This window comes from Trichomycterus rosablanca, chromosome 22 (assembly GCF_030014385.1).
Source record: "Trichomycterus rosablanca isolate fTriRos1 chromosome 22, fTriRos1.hap1, whole genome shotgun sequence".
NCBI classification, from domain to species: Eukaryota; Metazoa; Chordata; class Actinopteri; order Siluriformes; family Trichomycteridae; genus Trichomycterus; species Trichomycterus rosablanca.
In genome coordinates this window covers 547,409-566,533 of record NC_086009.1, presented here as the reverse complement: position 1 = coordinate 566,533, position 19,125 = coordinate 547,409, and the positions used below count along the sequence as shown (strand labels likewise).

Here is a 19,125-nt window from a genome sequence, read left to right as displayed (position 1 = left end):
ACAAAATATTGATGATATTATGTTTGATAAAATATAATAAAATATTATTACAAATTATTACAATAATACAATAAAAATCCTAAAATATCCAATCCAGTAAATAAAATATCCTTTTTTAATAATAAGAATTCAATCAATAATCATTTACATTACATTAACTTTTATGGCTGAACACGATTTTTGAGCTATTGAGGTTTAAGGGCCTTGCTCATGGGCCCAATAATTATTATTATTATAACAGTAACAAAAATATCAATAGTATAATAATGCTAATAAAATAATAATCTATTATTCTTATTGTTTTATTATCATCATTATTATTGTATACATTTTTTTGGCTGCTCTTGTATTGGCTAATGTGGTTTGCATACCACAAATTGCACCTTTCTGGTGCAGCCCTCCTACTTTCATCCGGGCTTGGGACCTGCACTGAGGCCGCACTGACAAGCGCACCTCCAAATGACGAGGCTGTTTCGAACACAAATTTTGCCAATAATTCAGCAGCTCATGTTTAGAGAAAGAAAGGTTGTGTGTAAGATCCTAAGTGGACTAAACCAACAGTGAAGTACGGTAATGGGAGCATCATGATATGGAGCTGCAAACACTACTGAAGCATTACACAAAAGGCAAAACAAAGTTCATTCAGTTATTTCTAATATGTCCATTCGAGTAAGGGTCGCAGTGGGTCCAGAGATACCAGGTAACACAGGAGGCAGGAATGCAATCTGCAGCAGTGACTACTGTCTAGGTCGCAAGACTTTCATGCATTTTCGCATGTACTCATGAATCTGAGGCGAAGGAGCTGCTGGTAACATCCTGATACCAGATACCACAGGAGTCCTTCAGATGTCTTTGTGGGTCAGAGTTGTTCTAATAACATATTAGAAGGGTAGCTTTAAAGTTTTGGCTCATTTGTGGAAATAGATTGGACTGAGAGGTCAGATTAAGTTATAGGTTCTCATGAGTCATACTAAGCAACTTCAGGTCTAAATTATCTTATGCTGATCATTTAAATCATGTGGTTTACTTCCGGTGCCGCAGTGAGTGGCAGCATATTCAGTAGCTCTGTGTTCGCGGTGCCTATTACTGCAATTTTCTCTCTTTTTTTCTTTCATTTTCTTTGGGTTTAATAAAGTATCTATCTGTCTATCTAACTATATATATCTGTCTATCTATATCTATATGTCTAATTACTAAGACATGCAAAGAGCATGATGCTAATCTGGTAACATTGAACATCCTCTACAACATTGAACATCCTCTACAATGCACTATTGCACATTTAAATGACTGCTGCTACTTGCACATAATGTTGCACAATTGCACCCTAAAATAACTGCTGCTGTATTTTCAAACACTGCATAATTTCTGCACCTTATATGACTGCTGCTATGTGCCTTTTTTACTGCCTTAGTTTATTTCTATTTTTATTCCTCTGTATATAAAACGTTTTTTATAGTTGAAATTTATATATTTCTAAAAAAGTTTTATACTAAGTTTTTATTCTGTTAGTTTAATTTTGTTTCATGTGTAATACTTATTGACGTTTGGAGGACGAACAAAGTAAGAATTTCAGTGTACAGTGTAACTGCTGGTTCTTCTGTGCACATGACAATAAAACTCTTGAATCTTGGTAGCTACAATTTTTCTCTCACATAATAGCAACGTTTGCTTTCCTTACCAAACTAAAATATGTGGGCACAAGTTAACGTGTTTCAGCCACACTGGTTGCTAAAAGGTGTATAAATTTAATAGTATAAAATAAATGTTTCCAACTAACAGTTTGGGGAAAGCCCTTTACTGTTGTAGCATGACTGTCTATGTCTACATCACACACAGCCACATCTAAAGACACGGTTTGGAGTTTGGTGTGGAGGAATTTTAGTAGCCTGAAACCAGCCCTGACTTTGAGCACAAATTATATAAAGAAACCAACTTTGTGGTTGCCAGCTTTGTGGAAACAGTTTGGGGAAGGCCCTTTTCTGTGCCCTCATCTTAGAAATCACATATTCTTCTTTTTATTTTTCAGTAAACAGGATTTGTATTGTGTATATACTTTTGTTAAGATAAAGTGTAGTTAGATGTTAGGTTGAATATTATATTACATTTATATTTGAAATGTTTTTAAAGCCCTGAGGATGAATTGACGTCAGAATGTTTGCGGTCGGTTGAGACGCATTTCCGCTCTGAACCTGCGAGCCAAGCTGAGAGGAAAACGGGAGTGTCAGTCTGTACAAATAAAAACTAGACGGAATTAAACTACTTTTCCCAACACAGGTATGAGATTTACATTACTGACACGTTTAGCTATCTCTTCGTTCGGTTGTCGATGTTAAATACAGCAGGATGAAGTTAATGTCGGCTGCTTTCTGTTTGTTTTGATAACGTGTAGCGCTTATAAGATGGCGTTTCTATCACTGCGGCTCTGAGCTGTGTGTTTTTTCCACCCGTATTTTGGGCAGACCATGCGTTCCTCTCCGCGATTGGCTAGGTTGGCCACGCGTTCTGCGACCTGATTGGTCAAAGCGGTATGTTTTCGTGATATGGCAGCTACTAGCGAATCACAGTCAAGGGGCGGGATTTTATGGAATCGGGTGGGGAAAAAATATACTACGTTACTTTTTAGTTGAGGAAAATAAACGAAATTGCATTGATATTTTTGCTAAATTATTACTGTTTGTTTATGTAATTAACTGACTGGAGTAACTGCAAAATGGATGAGCAAAATCCACGCAACATCTGTCAGGCAGATACATAATAAATACACTATAAAATGCGCCCACTTTATTAGGAACACCTGCATATTAATTGCATGTATCAGTGCAAATAATCAACACAAATTATACTTAACTCTACACCTGACTGGTGGATGGAAACTGGTGCAAAATAAAAAATATACATATACATGTATAATGGTACATGAGTAGCTTTTTTACAGTGCTTAAGGTGGCTGGTTGAGCTAAATTTGACTAATATTAGGTATTAAATCAATCTCCAATAAACTAAAGCAAACCATGGTGTGTTCTGCTTGCTGTAGGTTTCCCAAATTTTCCCCTTACAAATCAAATCATGAGTTTTGCTGAAGATTTTGGAGCGAGCTGCAATCGTGAGCTCTGCATTATGATAAAATCCTGGTCATGGTTCAGAAACCTGTGTACGTGTCATCATTACAGTTTTAGACCAATTTGCATTTTTTCTTTACCAGGATGGACTGAGTGAAAGGCAGGAATACCCTGGACAGGGTGCCAGTCCATCGCAGTGCTTCAGCCGGTCAACACCCCCCCCTCAGACATAGCTAATCATGTGTTGTTTACAGTCGTCAGCCTAGATTGTAGTCTGTAAAGCAGGACTTCCACTGCCCCCATCCCCAATCAATGGAATCGATCAAGTTTTCACGCGCCCCCTCTGACACATGTGCAGCTGCAGTTTGCTTCATCTGTGCTGGTGCCTGGACGGCTAATAGCAGAGCTGAGATTCAAACTCAAGAGCCCCAGATCTCGAACATTTTTTGTCGTGCTGTTTCAGATCAGTCTAAATTCTGGACTCTTGTAGTACAATGAAACGGTAGTAGAAGACGATCGACTCTTTCCGGCTGGGTTTGAATGACGGAGTGTTTGTGTGTGCAGGTGAACATGGCGTCCGGCAGTTCGAGCAGCGAGGAGGAGAGGAGCCTGCGGGAGTGTGAGCTCTACGTACAGAAACACAACATCCAGCAGCTGCTGAAGGACTGCATCGTCCAGCTCTGCACGTCCAGGCCTGACAGACCCATGGCCTTCCTGCGCGACTACTTCGAGAGGCTGGAGAAGGTGCACATGTTTATTCCAAGTTACTTTCAAACAGCTTGTGTAGAACTTGCGTCCACATATTTTTGATTATTTTTCAACATTTTACATGCTGTAATTGTCTATTTTTCCCCTATTCAGGAGGAGGCTAAGCAGATGATCAGCCAGCAGAAGTCGGGCTCTCGCTCCGATTCACGTGAGGATGAGATTTCTCCACCCATGAACCCGGTGGTGAAAGGCCGCCGTCGCCGCGGTGCCATCAGCGCCGAAGTCTACACCGAGGAGGACGCAGCCTCATATGTTAGAAAGGTGCTGATGCTCACCTGTACACACGAGGACGCACGTTTCCTCTCAGTGTTGGGCGGGACGGGGGATGTCGGTGCTTTGTGGCGAAACTGTGGGGAAACTGTTTGCTAAGGAACAGTGATGATGCCATGATGCTGACCGTCTGCTCGTTCCTTCACAGGTCATTCCAAAGGACTATAAAACCATGGCTGCACTCGCTAAAGCCATCGAGAAGAACGTGCTCTTCTCCCACCTCGATGACAATGAAAGAAGGTGACGTTCAGACATTTTCTCTGGCTTGTTCTCATTGTGTAAGCGCCTACGATGTTGTGGGTACTATACAGATATGTTTTCTCCATCTGTGAACCCCTTTCTTCTGCGCTCTGTAAATACAGCGCTTAGATATGTTTAGTATTTTCTTAAGCTTCCATCTAAAAAAAAACCAACAACCTTGACTTTTACTGCCACCTAGCGGCTACATGCTTAAACTTGGACTAAAATGGGTAAGATTTTATCAGTTATCATAACATCAGGGTGATACTGGGAGATTTTAGCTGTTCATGGTCCACCCTTCTGGTGAAGTTAGCAATCTGGCCTTGCCTAAGCAATTTAGCTACATCTAACTTGTGATTTATGGAGGTTCTGTGGATTTATCGATCCAATTTTGTCTTCGGAGATCCGGTTCTGAACACAACGTTCATATGCTGGTAATCTGCCTTGCTTTTCTGCTATGGTATCCCAGGCGGTTGCAAGAATGCTGCAGACTGCTCCATGTGGCATACTAGGTGGCTTCTAGGTTGACACTATCCTGCTGCTAAGGCGTCGTTAGGTGGTTGCTATGCCATTTCAGGCTGTTTCACGCGAACACCAACCCAAGGCTAGGTGGTTGCTTTGGCAACACCGGTGGTCACTAGGTTGTTTTAAATGTTCGACCAGGGCTGATCGGGCGCCTACACAGATTTGATTGGCTACGTCTAAGGAATATTCCTGCCTTGCACAGAGATCCCAGACCAGCTAATTCCTCACGCTAACTTTGTCGTTGTTTTTATCCCTTAGCGATATATTTGACGCCATGTTTTCCGTGAACTACATCGCCGGGGAGACCGTCATTCAGCAAGGTAGCATCAGATCAAATAAACTACACAAAGTCTCATCAAAAGTGGGGGAAACCGAGCCGCTAAAACGTTTTTTTGTTTATCGTTTCCCGTTGCAGGTGACGAGGGCGACAACTTCTACGTCATCGATCAGGGTGAAATGGATGTAAGTGGAATAGTTTGGGGATCGGGGTGTCATTTCCCTGGCGTTCGTATCATCATACGCTCTAATCTCGTCGTCCTGTCCGGTAGGTGTACGTGAACAACGCCTGGGTGACGAGCATCGGCGAGGGAGGCAGTTTCGGGGAGCTGGCGCTGATCTACGGCACCCCCAGAGCTGCCACGGTTCGAGCCAAGACCAACGTTAAGCTGTGGGGGATAGACAGAGACAGCTACCGGAGAATACTCATGGTACGCCATCTCCCTAAATCCACCAGACAGGGGGTATCACATCCCCCCTATTATTTTTAAGATCCAGGGTTTGAATAACAGCAGGATTTCTGGCCGGCCGTCTCTGGCTGGTCGAGGCACTGCACAGAGACGGTGAATAATGGAGAGCAGTGCCTTAATTTCATTTTTAAATTGCTCGTGGTCTCCGACTTTATTTTTCTTTCTTTTTTTAATTAGGGAAGCACTCTGAGGAAGAGGAAGATGTATGAAGAGTTCCTCAGCAAGGTCTCGATTTTAGGTAACGTAAATAAAAGCAGTTTTTCTACTCACTGACGTCCAAAACATGACCAAAAGTATTCGGATGCCCGACCATAGCATGTTGGGACAAACGCTATTAAAACACCCGCTTTTCTAAGAAGGCGTCTTACAAGACTTTGGAGTACGCCTGTGAGAATTTGTACCCGCTCTCTCTGCGCAGAGTCTCTGGATAAGTGGGAGAGGCTGACGGTGGCGGACGCGCTGGAGACGGTGCAGTTCGAAGACGGACAGAAGATCGTCGTGCAGGGCCAGCCTGGAGACGAGTTTTTCATCATCCTGGAGGTGAACCAGCGTCTCGCTTCTCTACCCGGACATTTAAATCAGGACATAAATCAATGATGTTCAGTCTCTGATTGGCTGCCGTGTGATTATGCTGCAGTTTGAAACGGGCGTGGTCAGACTGAGACTGGGAGAGTTTACCAAAATAAATCGTTTGGGACCAAATCAACAACTGGGTTTTATAAATGCCTGCATTCTCTGTTAGCTCAAACCTATTCACAATTTAGGGTTTTTTCTAAAGCGCCCTTGAGAGTCCTTGTCCCGATGAATAAGTGATATCACAGACTTCACCCTCTACAGTGCATAAAATCATGAAAGGAAAAATCTCAATGCCAGTTTTTTACACAGATTTGAAAATTATAATTACTGCATAATTGAGGAGTGCTAGACCGGCCTGCCTGCAGTCCAGACCTGTCTTTAAAGTGCAGAATACCAAAACGAAGCTCTGAGCTCTGTGTTTTCAAAATTGGATCAATCGAACTGGATATTGTTAGTACTGTTAATGTGTTAAGTGTCCCAAGTACAAACGTAGAGATTCTGAACTCCCAGGTTTGAGTCTGGGCGCCCTCTAGCAGGCATAGTTGGCTTTTGGGACAAAATTGGCCTCCAGGGTGGGAAATGACCGGATTTAACAGAGGGGTGGAGCGCAGCGGTGGAGGAGCGCAGAGGGGTTCCCAGCAGCAGAAAAAGATTTTTCCATACTGATGGTTTGTGACTGGTGTTGACTGGTGTGTTGTGGTGTGTGACAGGGATCGGCAGCGGTGCTGCAGAGACGCTCCGAGAACGAAGAGTTTGTGGAAGTGGGTCGACTCGGACCGTCTGATTACTTCGGTGAGTGATTCCTCCTCTGGGTTTCCACTTTTTTGACCTAAAATCTTTTCAGCGCCGTTTATGGGTTGCAGTTTTAGGCGGTTTGCTTTTCAGTGGTGCCACCGGCCCGGTCGGCACTTTATAGACGCATTGACCGTGTCCAAAGACGAAAAGGATACAGAATCATCTTTTCTGTGCTGCAAGAGTGACCCCTAGTGTCTGGTTGAGTCGCTGGCACAAGTGGTGGAAGAACACAGAGAGTAAAGTGTGTCCTCCATACTTCACATACCACCTTTCTTAAGAGTGTATGAGTGATTTGGAACACAGCCGACGTTACTGAGATACAGCAGGTTAAACAACTGTATACAAGCGCTTTACCCCTGGTCAGGGTTGCTGCGGGTCCGGTTCCATTAGGAAACAGGAAGCAGGGCAAGTAAACTGCAGCAGGCCACTGGGGTTACGTCCCAAATCCCACCCTCTTCAGTACACAGTGGGCGTGTCCCTGTTTCCTATGCAGTTAGCTGTATAGGAATTCGGCCAACCCTCCCCACTCAGGCAAACCCAATCCTGCCTGTCTAGACGCCCAGCTGGCCGATAGCACCACTGAGATTAAAGCTAACATTTGAAGTTCTACTGTTTCTGCTGAATGTATGTATATATATACTGTATATATATATATATATATATATATATATATATATATTATTAATGTGTGTGTGTGTGTGTGTGTGTGTTTTGTGTACATTCAGGTGAGATAGCGCTGCTGATGAACCGGCCCCGCGCCGCCACCGTGGTCGCCCGCAACCCCCTGAAGTGTGTGAAGCTGGACCGGCCCCGGTTCGAGAGGGTCCTCGGGCCCTGCTCCGACATCCTGAAGAGGAACATCCAGCAGTACAACAGCTTCGTCTCTCTCTCCGTCTGAACCTCTCTCTCTCTCTTTACACTCTTCTGTTCATCGCAGGGTCCAGCCACGCCCTTTTTATCCTGATTCCCATGTGTGTGTGTGTGTGTGTGTGTGAGCTGTTGTGTGCAGAGTCGTTAGATGAATGCTTCGTTACTGAAGATGCTGAATGAAGGAAGCGCTCTTATTATTAATTAGTCCGTTAGTGTAAAGCTGAGTATTTGACCGTGTTTAGGGCGGGACTGAACCCCGGATCCCGAGGTACGCTCGACGATCGGCTCGTTCGAGGGTCTCTGTGCAGCGCCGTCGATCAGCCAGCAGGGAGTGTAGGGGATTCCTCATAACTGCAGCAATTACGCCCCCTGCTGGCTGATCGACGGCGCTGCACAGAAACGGGTATAATAGACATTGGTCAAGCCAAAGGTGTGTGTGTGTGTGTGTGTGTGTGTGTGTGTGTGTGTGTGTTCTATCTAAACGACTCTGTGATGTGATTGTGAATGTATATGAACATACACCTTTCATTACACTCTTTTTTTCACGCCTTTTCACGCACCATGGGTCAAAAATCGCACCGTGTTCACTACGCGGTGCGTCGCTTATAAATGAGGTGATTTGGAACACGTCCGGTACCTGTCATGGACATGTCTGCAGCAAACCACATAGGAAACAGGGCGTCATTAGGGAGTCATTAGTCCACTATATACTGAAGAGGGTGGGATTTGGGACACGCCCACAGTGGGCTGTTGGTGTTTATGCCCACTGTGTTCAGAGGGTGGGATTTAAGGACACGCCCACAGTGGACTGTTGGTTTTAAGTCCACTATATACTGAAGAGGGTGGGATTTGGGACACGCCCACAGTGTAACATTGTTGTTTATGCCCACTGTGTTCCGAAGAGGGTGGCATTTGGGACGTAACCCCAGGGCCCTGTGGCTGTTTATATGGCCTGTATAGTTAACGGAGTGGGATTTGGGACACGACCAGGGCGAAACATTGGTGTTTATGTTTGATTAGTTTTTTTTTTTGGAAATGTATAAAAACAAACATTTTTAATTATACTCGTCTTAATTATTCCCATCAGAAGTGCAGAGCTGCATCCTGGGATGAAATCCTGATCACACATTAATAAGAAAAAATATAGTTTTTTAATATTTGAGTTGAAATATGTGGTGGATTCGATTTCCTACAATCTTTAATAATGACTGAAACAAGCAGGATGAACCTGGTGGTACGTGTGTGTGTGTGTGTGTGTGTGTGTGTGTGTGTGTGTGTGTGTGTGTGTGTGTGTGTGTGTGTGTGTGTGTGTGTGTGTGTGTGTGTGTGTGTGTGTGTGTGTGTGTGTGTGTGTGTGTGTGTGTGTGTGTGTGTGTGTGTGTGTGTGTGTGTGTGTGTGTGTGTGTGTGTGTGTGGTCCCTCTCCCCTCTCTCGTTTTTGCAGTATTTGATCAGAAAGCGCCTCCGTGTTTGTCACATTTACACCCTACGAGCAAAAGTATCCGGACACTCTTGACACCTGGTTTTAAAAACAACTGGTACTAATATAAACTGACCCTCTGTGTGATCTTTACAGCTAGAACAACAGTCACTGTTTTAAAAAGCTTCTTGTATGTCTGTGTGTGGGAATTTGTGCCCGTATGGCTGGGTGCTGATGTTCCGGCACATTCCAGAGCTGTTGAGTGAGACTGAGAATAGAGCTCGCTTTGAGCTGGAACATGAACGGTCCTTCCCTAAACTCTTGCTGCAGTGATTTATTACACACATGGATTTGGTCATTAAAAGGCGTGTCCTGATACTTTTGTGTGTGTGCGTGTGTGTGTGCGTGTGTGCGTGTGTGGTGTGTTGGACGGTTTCGTTCCTCCCTGCTGCATCCACGCTGTCTGATTCTGTTGGATTGTTTCACTCAGTCGTGTGTTTTATATTCCTGTATTTTTATCAGAGCTTGATGATGATGATGATTATTATTATTATGATTATTATTAATTATTGATCTGTTAGAGCTGATGTCGTGTGATCGTGGCTGACGAGTCTTCTTAAGCGACGCCGTTGGCCAGCAGAGGACCATTAGATTTTCCTTTCTGTGATGTACGCTGAGCTGATTTGCTTCCTTTCTTTCTTGTTTAGTTTTATCTTGATTATCGTGCTGATGTAAAGCTTTTCCAGTATCAACCATCCCAGCCGAGCAATAAAAGAAATGTAAAACCTGGCTTTGTTTCTGCCTCTTCTTCCGTGATTTTCTTCTTCATTCGTTCATTCGTCTGTATTACTGCCCGCTGTATCCGATTTAGGGTCACAATTCACTCGGGCGAAAGGTAGGAAACACCCTGGACACACATACACACAAGCCTAGGGGCAATTTAGTAACTTCAATAAGCCTGACTGTATATGTTTGGACTGTGGGGTAAAACCAGAATCCACCGCTGCCTGGGTGAAAGAAGAGTGCGGTAGCTTTGGATGTTTGGGAGGACAGCTGTAAGTGCGGCGCATGGAACAAAGAAATTGCAATGAGGAAGTGGACATGTCTAAATTATTGGAGTGGGGGCACCTTCATTATAGTGTTCATGCTTTAAACACAATCGATTCAACTCATCACCTCATTACCAACCCTGATCTGGGTGTGTTGGATTCGGGTTGCTGTGGGTCTGGCCGGACCCACGAATACCCTGAATACCCCAAAGGTAGGCAACCAATCAACACTCAGCATTTCACCTAGGATTAACCTGGATAAGCAAATCCACCCTCTGCAGGTTTTTGCGAGGAGTAAACCCGAGTATCTGTAAGAAACCCACTTGGACGTTCCTGTCATGTTACAAGGTTTAAACCCAGGATCCTGGAGCTGTGCAGCATCCACACTACCAGCTCCCTCTCTGTGCCAATACCAAGCTCAATCATAAATATAAACAGATGAGTGGCACTGGTGGTAGTGTGGGTGCTGCACAGCAAGGTGTTCTGAGGACATAGGTTCAATCTTTGGTCCACCTTCCACCTTGGTCATTGTGAGCTGTTTTGCATAATGCACCGGACACACCGCAAGCCTGATCATGATAGAGCCGTTAGTAAAAGTGGATGAAGACTCTTAACACGAGTAGATAAAGTGCTGCTGGTCCCTTTAACACTGCGCTGTACTGCAGTTCGGCCCACACTGGGTGGCCAGATTGATGCTTTTCACGTCAAATAGGAAAAGGAAAAAAAAAATCCTTCACTTTTATTTAATTATTCATTGTTTTACCACCGCTGTGTCCTGGTCAAGGTCGGGTGGGTCCGATTCATTATGCGAAAGGTAGGAAACACACCGGACAGGTCGCCAGTCCATCACAGGGCACACACACACACACACACACGATTTCTAGTAGCTTCAACTAACCCGAGTCCTGTCTGTGGACTGTGGGAGGAAACCCTCACTGACACAGGGAGAACATGCAAACTCCACACAGAAAGGATTCGAACCCAGGCCCTTCTTGCTGTGAGGCGGCTCTCCATGATCAAATCAGGGCAGGAATTGGATATGACTAAATTTTAAGATGACGGGGATCAAATTACCTTCATCTTACTGTGAAAATATAATAATAATAGTATGATATGTTAATCCAGTACCGCTGAGATCAGGGGTTCGAATCTCAGTGGTGCTATCAGCCGGTCAGGCATCTGCATGGACATAATAGGTCATTTCTGCTGCACAGCTTCAGGATTCCAGGTTCTGTTCCCTTCTGTCCAGAAAACATACCACAAGGTGGATTGGCTACTCTATTATAGCAGTATTTCAGTGATTCTGGGGACCTGGGTTCGATGGTCACTCCCGTCCACTGCTCATGTGACTTTCAGAAGGTAGACTGGCTAGAGCTGCTGCTTTGGCCCCAAACCCAGCGCGACCCTGACCCCAAAATCAGACCAGGCTGCTCATTAATGAACGAACCGAACCGTTCAAGGAAGGAGTCGACTCAGAAGTCGATTCCTTGGGTGCAGCTCGTCTCAATCTGGCAACCCGGGTTCTACTCCACTCCACGGTCTCTTCTCTCTCATCCTCCTCATCCTCCTCATCCTCACCGCCTCACATCGTTCCCGCTCCGCCGCTCTTCTGTGGGTTTAATCCTCCCTGCTGCACAAATGCAAGCCATCAAGTGTGTGGTGGTGGGAGACGGGTGAGTACATTCGGGCTGTCTGATGGCGGGTGGGTTGTTTTCGGTGGGTGGGGTGGAGGAGCGGGGGGCTGCTGGTGCAGGAGAGGGGCTGCGGCCACCCTGCACCATTCATCGTTCTGGTAAACATCTCATCCGACCCGATCCGGTCCGAACGGTGCACGAAAAAACCCGAACGGTCCGGTTATTGTTCGGGTGGTGGAACGTGAGAGGTTCTGCTGCGCCTGATCCAGGTCGCTGATCTCTGATTTGATATCAGATATGAATAATTTATCATGATTAATGCGTTCATGTCTGACAATGATCGCGATATTGTGTGTGTGTGTGTGTAAATATTTGAGATATTTGTGTTTTGTAGGGACGTTGCTATCCCCCTACCAGACTGCGCATGCGCAGTAGGACTGGGGGGGGGGGGTGGGGGGGGGTTGCTAACAGGCCCCTCTGAGTTCAATGACGTAATGCTTTAACACACCTCACACCATTTACACTACATGATCAAAAGTATTTGGACGCACCTTCTAATACTGAATTGCTAACCGGTGTAATCGACTGCATCAGTCATATCAAGGGAATGGCATGCTTCCAACTTTTTAGGGAAGGCCTTGTCCTGTTCCAGCACGGCTGCACCCCTGTGCACAAAGCAAGGTTGCTGTAATTAAAGAAACTCCTGCAGACTGCAGGCAGGTCAGTCTAGCACCCAAGTTTGCTCTCAACATGCTGGAATAAACAAAGATGTCGATGAAAAGGGTGTCATGGTGGCTAAAGTATTTGGACACCCCTCTTGATTATTGTGATCGGGTGCTTTTTTGCCACACCCGTGGCTAACAGGTGTACATAATTTATAAATGGATGGCAACAGTTTGGGGAAGGGAGATTCCTGTCGAAGTATGGTTTGACAGCTTTGGTACACAGGAACTGACCTCAACACTGCCGAACACCGTTAAGATGAATTGGGAGGCTGATTGCATCAGTGACCTTACAAATTTACTCAAGGGGAACAAATTCTAACAGAATCTTCTGAAAAACCTTCCCAAAAGAGTGGAGGCTGCTATAGCTGCAAAGGAATGTGACTGCATATTAATGCCCACGGTTTTAGAATTAAATGTCCAACAAGCTTATGACCAGACATCCACATACTTTTGGCCACACAGTATAAATAAATAAATAAATGAATCTAGTTTTGATGTGTTGTGGATTCCCAGTGCTCAGAGGTGAACTAGTAATCAGAAGGTTGCCAGATCAAGCCCCACCACCACGAAAATTGCCACTGTTGGGCCCCTGAGCAAGTCCCTTAACCCTCAATTACTCAAATTGTATTGTCACACTTGTAAAAGCGTCCTCTATATGCAGTAAATGTAAATGAATTTTAAAGTGTGAATATAAACGGTTCTGGCAACCCGCTCAGCCTACAGCACTTCAGCCACTTTCACTTATCATTCCTGCTCACGCTTCCTCTTCTTCCACCGTCCACTCTGTTACTGTCCCTCATCCTCCTTTATCCTGCAAACCACAATTCCACTTCCTGTTACGCTCCAGAGTCTCTAACGACTCAAAACTCTTTGTTCCTCCTGTTTACGTGAATTTAATATCAAAGTTTCGCTACCGACACAAAAACGTAATTAATTCTTGTAACCGAGCGTCAAAAAGTGGCCACATACTTTTGGTTAGTGACGTAAAGCTTCACATGCAGCTGTGAGACTCATGAATGACCGAGCAGCTCTGGACTGAATGATTTCTGCTGCTGTTCTTCCTCTGTGACTGGATTAACTGAACACACACACACACACACACACACACACACACACACACACACACACACACACACACACACACACACACACACACACACACACACACACACACACACACACACACACACACACACACACACACACACACACACACACACACACACACACACACACACACACACACACACACACACACACACACACACACACACACACACACACACACACACACACACACACACACACACACACACACACACACACACACACACACACACACACACACACACACACACACACACACACACCCCTACAGAAGAAGCTTCGGTTCTTTACAGGTTTCTGGTCTTGTTTCTGCACTCAGATGTCAAAATTCTTGTTTTGTTGGTGTGTGTGTGTGTGTGTGTGTGTGTGTTACAGAGCCGTGGGTAAGACATGCTTGCTCATCAGCTACACCACCAACGCTTTTCCTGGAGAGTACATCCCTACAGTGTAAGTACCACACACACACATTATAAAAACATTACATATACACCATATACACACGTTATACACACTAAGCACAAACTATATACACAAACACTACATACATACTACACACACCACATACACACTATGCACAGTACACACACACATTATAAACACTACATACATTACACACTACGCACACCACTTACACACATTATACACTACACACACTTCATACACACTTTATATACATACACACTAACACACTACACACACACACTACATACACACATTATACACTACACACACACACACCATATATACACATTATACACATTCTCTATACACTATATATGCATATACACTACATACACACACCATACACACATTATACTTTACACACACTATATATTATACATTATACATTACATACACACTACGCACACACCATATACACACTACACACACACACCACATACACACATTATACTTACACACACTATATACACACTACATAAACACATTATACACTACACACACCATATATACACATTATACACTACATACACACTACACACCACATACACTAACCCTACATATACATACACACTAACACACTGTACATGTACACACTACACACACTATGGAACTGTTTAAAGATGCCAGTGAACCCATAATCTGAGAGGATTGGTGCTGTTATGAAGGGAGAGTTAAAATTGTTTGAGGGGTTTATAAAGGGGGGTCGTTATTGTGTGTGTACAGCAGTGATCATTTTGTTTGTGCTCAGATTTGATAATTACTCTGCAAATGTGATGGTGGATGGGAAACCCGTGAACCTGGGATTATGGGATACGGCAGGGCAGGAGGACTACGACCGCCTCAGACCGCTGTCCTATCCTCAGACGGTAAAGCATCATCTCCTCACTTTCTCTTCCCGATTTTCCAGCTTCTTACCTGCAGACGAAGGAAACCAGACTCACGCTTGTTTCTTCTGTTCCTACAGGACGTGTTTCTGATCTGTTTCTCTCTGGTGAGCCCGGCGTCGTTCGAAAACGTCAGAGCGAAGGTTAGTCCTGGTATCCTATGCTGATCACATGATCACAAAGCATGTACAGCTCGCTTGACTGAGGACAGTGTCACACATTTTTCTCCCGGCCTGTGGTGACAGACTCAACCCTGGCAAAGAAACCACTGTTCCATGTGTGTTATTATGTGTCACCCGAACAGAGAAGCTTAAATAATTTGGTCTTTCAAATCTTCCCAAACCCCAGAACTGTCGTGATGACACCCGTGCACCTCCCGAGCGTATGTAAACTTTTGATTTCGGTTCCGTGTGTCTGTGCAGTGGTATCCTGAGGTCCGTCACCACTGTCCCAACACCCCTATCATCCTGGTGGGAACAAAACTGGACCTACGGGACGATAAGGACACCATCGAGCGCCTAAGAGACAAGAAGCTGTCCCCCATCACCTACCCTCAGGGTCTCGCCATGGCCAGAGAAATCGGTAAGAGCCACTGATCCTAGTTTTGGTTTCATTTTTTTACTTTTTTAAGGAATGGAGATGGGAGTTAAACAAACAAACTAATAGGGTTCAAATCTCAGCTGTGCTATCAGCCGACCAGGCATCTAGTCAGACATGATTGGCTCTGTCTGTGGAGGGGTGAGTGGTGAGTTAATAAGAGGATAATTAAGGGCAGATGGAATGTCTTTATTTTGTCGTATATGTCTACACGTGTACAGGTCAGCCATTGTATGGTGCCCCTGGAGCCGAGAGGGTTAAAGGCCTCGCTCAGGGGCCCAACAGTTGCAGCATGGCAGTTGAGGGGCTAGAACCAGCAACCTTACTGTCCAATTGTCTGTGTTTTTGTATTACAGGCGCGGTGAAGTACCTGGAATGTTCTGCTTTGACTCAGAGAGGACTGAAGACGGTGTTCGATGAGGCGATCCGCGCCGTGCTCTGCCCTCCGCCCGTCAAGAAGAGAGGGAAGAAGTGTACTGTGTTTTAAAAACAAGTACACACACACACACGGGATCAACTAAACGTGGCACAACACCTCACTGTACCAAATTTACACCCTGTCCAATTCATTCCTGTACTTAATTGCCTTAATTGGTGCTTAATTCGTGGTGAGGTCATGTGTGTACAGTGTCAGACGTGTGTGTGTGTGTGTGTGTGTGCTGATACCTGATTCTACAATACATCCCGATATTCAACACTTCGATTCAATTACTCTTCGGTGCAGCTGGTAGACTGGCTGTCATGCTGTCTGTTAGGGGCTTCTCATGCCCCCCCGTGTCCATGTGGTTATCCTTCAGGTATTGTTTTTTACCCCCCCCCCCCATCCTAAAAAAACATGCAGTAGGTGGATTGGCTACTTTGAATTGCTCATGTATTAATCAGCTCATGCATCAACACTCCTTGATTTTGATGAGTAAGTGGCATCCTTGGGTTGAGTGGGTGGAGTGGAGATGTGGGTAAAAGTGGAAATTTTGGTGCGGTGGAGATGTGGGTGTGGTGAAGAGGTGGGCGTGGTTTGATATGTGGGTGTGGTGGTGGAGATGTGGGTACAGTAGAGATATGGGCAGAGTTAAGAGATGTCTCGCAGCTATGTGGATAGAGTGGAGATGTGGGCGTGGTGGTGATGTGGGTGTGCTAAAGATGTGGGTGGAGTAGTAAAGTGGGCGTGTCCGAAAGGGCGTGTCTTTTTGCATTCCGATTGCATGTACAAATGTGTCGGAATCTGTGTGAATAATTGTGTAAATAAGTTCGGTATGAGGGCAGAATTTACGAGTATCGGCTACTGAGTACGATTTTTTGTTGTTTGTGCGACTCTACTGTACGTGATTGTAGCTACAGCACAAGCTAATACGGTTATGTAACGAGAAACGTTTACTGAAACGCGTCCGTCTGAAGTTTGTTGGCGTCTGATGCTCGACTGGGTGTCGTGTTTAAAGGAAAACTCGGCCAATAATGAAACGCACACAGTTTCTACTTACCAAACAGTCCATTAACCATTTTTGGTGTGTAAAGCTTCCAGCTACGAGGCTAATATTGCTAAAGGGTCATAAAAGTGTACGCAGTATTGAGTCTTAAATTCTGTAATCTTTAATAATGAATGTTTTTGCTACATTAGTATGAAACGTATTTCACACGGTGAAGTGAACGCTATCTGAATTTCTGATATTTATACTGAAATAGGCTAAATTTTAAGCCTTTGTGTTTACAGCATGTTAGCGAGTCAGCTAGCAACCTAGCTAACATAATTGTCTGCTTATGATTAAATAGCTTTCTAGCAGACTTTGAGCTAGGTTTTGTTAACAATGTTTAAATAGCATAACGTTAACTAATAGATTCATGCTGTCTAGTGAGTGTTCATGAATACAGTGTTAGGTAGCTCACTAGCAAACTTGGTACACTATGAAATACACTGTAAAATGTGACGTTAGCGAGCGTGCAAGAAAACTGTTAACTCCACGCCGGCGATATTTTATCTGACCTAAGCTAGCTTACTGGTGATCTTTGCTTCTGGTTTTGCCCAGACCATCAAATCACCACTGGTGTCACCATGATTCGCAGTAACGCCGCAGACAGTAACACAAAGGCAAAGGCGCAAAGTTTTCGCTTTCTTCTAAAGAAAGAACTTTAGCATCGTGGCTGGGAGTAACACGCAAATGTACATTTTCTATTTTGACTGAAAATTGCGGACCTGCCGTTAACACAGCGGTAACGGTCACAGCAAATGTCTCGGCTAATCGATCTATTTGGAGTAAAGGGGAACATTGTGGAGGTCTCATTTTTGGCTGAATTGTTCCTATCGAAGGTCTTTTTTATTACAGTATTGTATGTGTATTTAATTAACACGTCTTTTTTTATATAAACCGGAACTTTTCTGTCTTCTTTTGAATTTCACTCAATTTTTGCAGTATACTAGCTGAAATGTGCCATTGTGGATTGTTTTGTGCGGCTAGCATGCCAAATTTTTAACTTTAGATAATACCTGCATCTAACTTCATTTCTTTTTAGTTTTATTAAGTGTGTGTGAGTGTGTGTGTGTGAGAGAGAATGGTTGTTAGACGTGTAAAATAAGCCGTGTGTGTTTCGCTGTTACATGACGATGGTTATCTACGTTAATCTTACACTTATCAATGTGAACAAAACGACGTTCAGAAACCATTTGAATTGTTACTAAAATGAATCTGTCTGTATGATTTAACATGTATGCATTAATAAAATCAAGTCCCTGAATGTATTCTAACAGAGTGTCTGTGGTTTTTCACTAACATCATTAGAAAATAAACCTTCCAGAAATAAAGTGTTTATAAGTTTATAATAAGTAGCGTGATTAGCACAGTTCGAGTTTCACCTCAAAGCATATAGCATGTTTTCTGGAGCCTTCACTAGCTCTTACATTAAAATCCAAATAAAAAACTAAAAATATGATGACATAGTTATTATAAATGACTATAAATTATGGTCCATAATCATTGCATTAAGCTTTAATATTTTCTATTAGAACCTTGAATTTGCTGTAAACACACAGCTAAGTACCGTGTAGCTGCTCAGCTCACAATTAGCGGTTTAATACAAATTCGGTACATGTTCCCTGCAGTCGTGCACTACGTAGTGTAAAACGTAATGGCGTATGTACACTTTCTAGTGGACTGTGATCTATTGCACGGGAATTTGTAATTCATCCCTAATAAATCGTTACATCGTGGTGCTGTTTCAGACAGATTAAACAGACAATAAAAAGCTTAAAAAGTAACTTAGATATTTTAAGTTCATATACTTACGGTGCGGTTAAGCCGAGCAAACCATTTTACAACATATACACGTTTGTTCCTGCAGATAATGCTAACCAAAGAGCAGTTATTACCTCGTTCTGTTCCTGATTTTTTAACTCCCTTTTACCTC

At 43.9% G+C, this 19,125-nt stretch overlaps 2 protein-coding genes across 3 annotated transcripts; both read left to right on the top strand.

Moving 5' to 3' along the window:
* Positions 1–2,187: 2,187 nt before the first annotated feature.
* prkar1aa (protein kinase, cAMP-dependent, regulatory, type I, alpha (tissue specific extinguisher 1) a) lies at positions 2,188–10,060 on the top strand. Its single transcript, XM_063018748.1, has 11 exons — positions 2,188–2,277; positions 3,627–3,806; positions 3,924–4,091; positions 4,249–4,340; positions 5,124–5,185; positions 5,281–5,327; positions 5,414–5,572; positions 5,789–5,849; positions 6,030–6,151; positions 6,898–6,979; positions 7,708–10,060. The coding sequence occupies exons 2-11, from the start codon at positions 3,633–3,635 to the stop codon at positions 7,878–7,880; spliced, it is 1,140 nt and encodes a 379-aa protein (XP_062874818.1). The 5' UTR covers positions 2,188–2,277; positions 3,627–3,632; the 3' UTR covers positions 7,881–10,060.
* Positions 10,061–11,840: 1,780 nt separating this feature from the next.
* On the top strand, positions 11,841–18,460 carry rac3a (Rac family small GTPase 3a). 2 transcript variants are annotated; one of them, XM_063018679.1, is made up of 6 exons: positions 11,841–11,993; positions 14,162–14,233; positions 14,997–15,114; positions 15,213–15,275; positions 15,555–15,714; positions 16,086–18,460. In XM_063018679.1, the coding sequence occupies exons 1-6, from the start codon at positions 11,959–11,961 to the stop codon at positions 16,214–16,216; spliced, it is 579 nt and encodes a 192-aa protein (XP_062874749.1). In that variant the 5' UTR covers positions 11,841–11,958; the 3' UTR covers positions 16,217–18,460. The 2 variants fall into 2 exon arrangements, with proteins under 2 accessions (XP_062874749.1, XP_062874748.1); XM_063018678.1 differs by having other exon boundaries at positions 15,156–15,275.
* The last annotated feature ends 665 nt before the right edge of the window (positions 18,461–19,125 follow it).

Excerpts from the sequence above, each read along its gene's own strand:
- prkar1aa (XM_063018748.1), top strand. The coding sequence starts at position 3,633 with ATGGCGTCCGGCAGTTCGAGCAGCGAGGAGGAGAGGAGCCTGCGGGAG. Across the intron at positions 4,341-5,123 it reads CTCGATGACAATGAAAGAAG|CGATATATTTGACGCCATGT; the intron begins GTGACGTTCAGA and ends TTTATCCCTTAG. Across the intron at positions 5,328-5,413 it reads TCGATCAGGGTGAAATGGAT|GTGTACGTGAACAACGCCTG; the intron begins GTAAGTGGAATA and ends CCTGTCCGGTAG.
- rac3a (XM_063018678.1), top strand. The coding sequence starts at position 11,959 with ATGCAAGCCATCAAGTGTGTGGTGGTGGGAGACGG. Across the intron at positions 14,234-14,996 it reads GGAGAGTACATCCCTACAGT|ATTTGATAATTACTCTGCAA; the intron begins GTAAGTACCACA and ends GTTTGTGCTCAG. Across the intron at positions 15,715-16,085 it reads CGCCATGGCCAGAGAAATCG|GCGCGGTGAAGTACCTGGAA; the intron begins GTAAGAGCCACT and ends TTTGTATTACAG.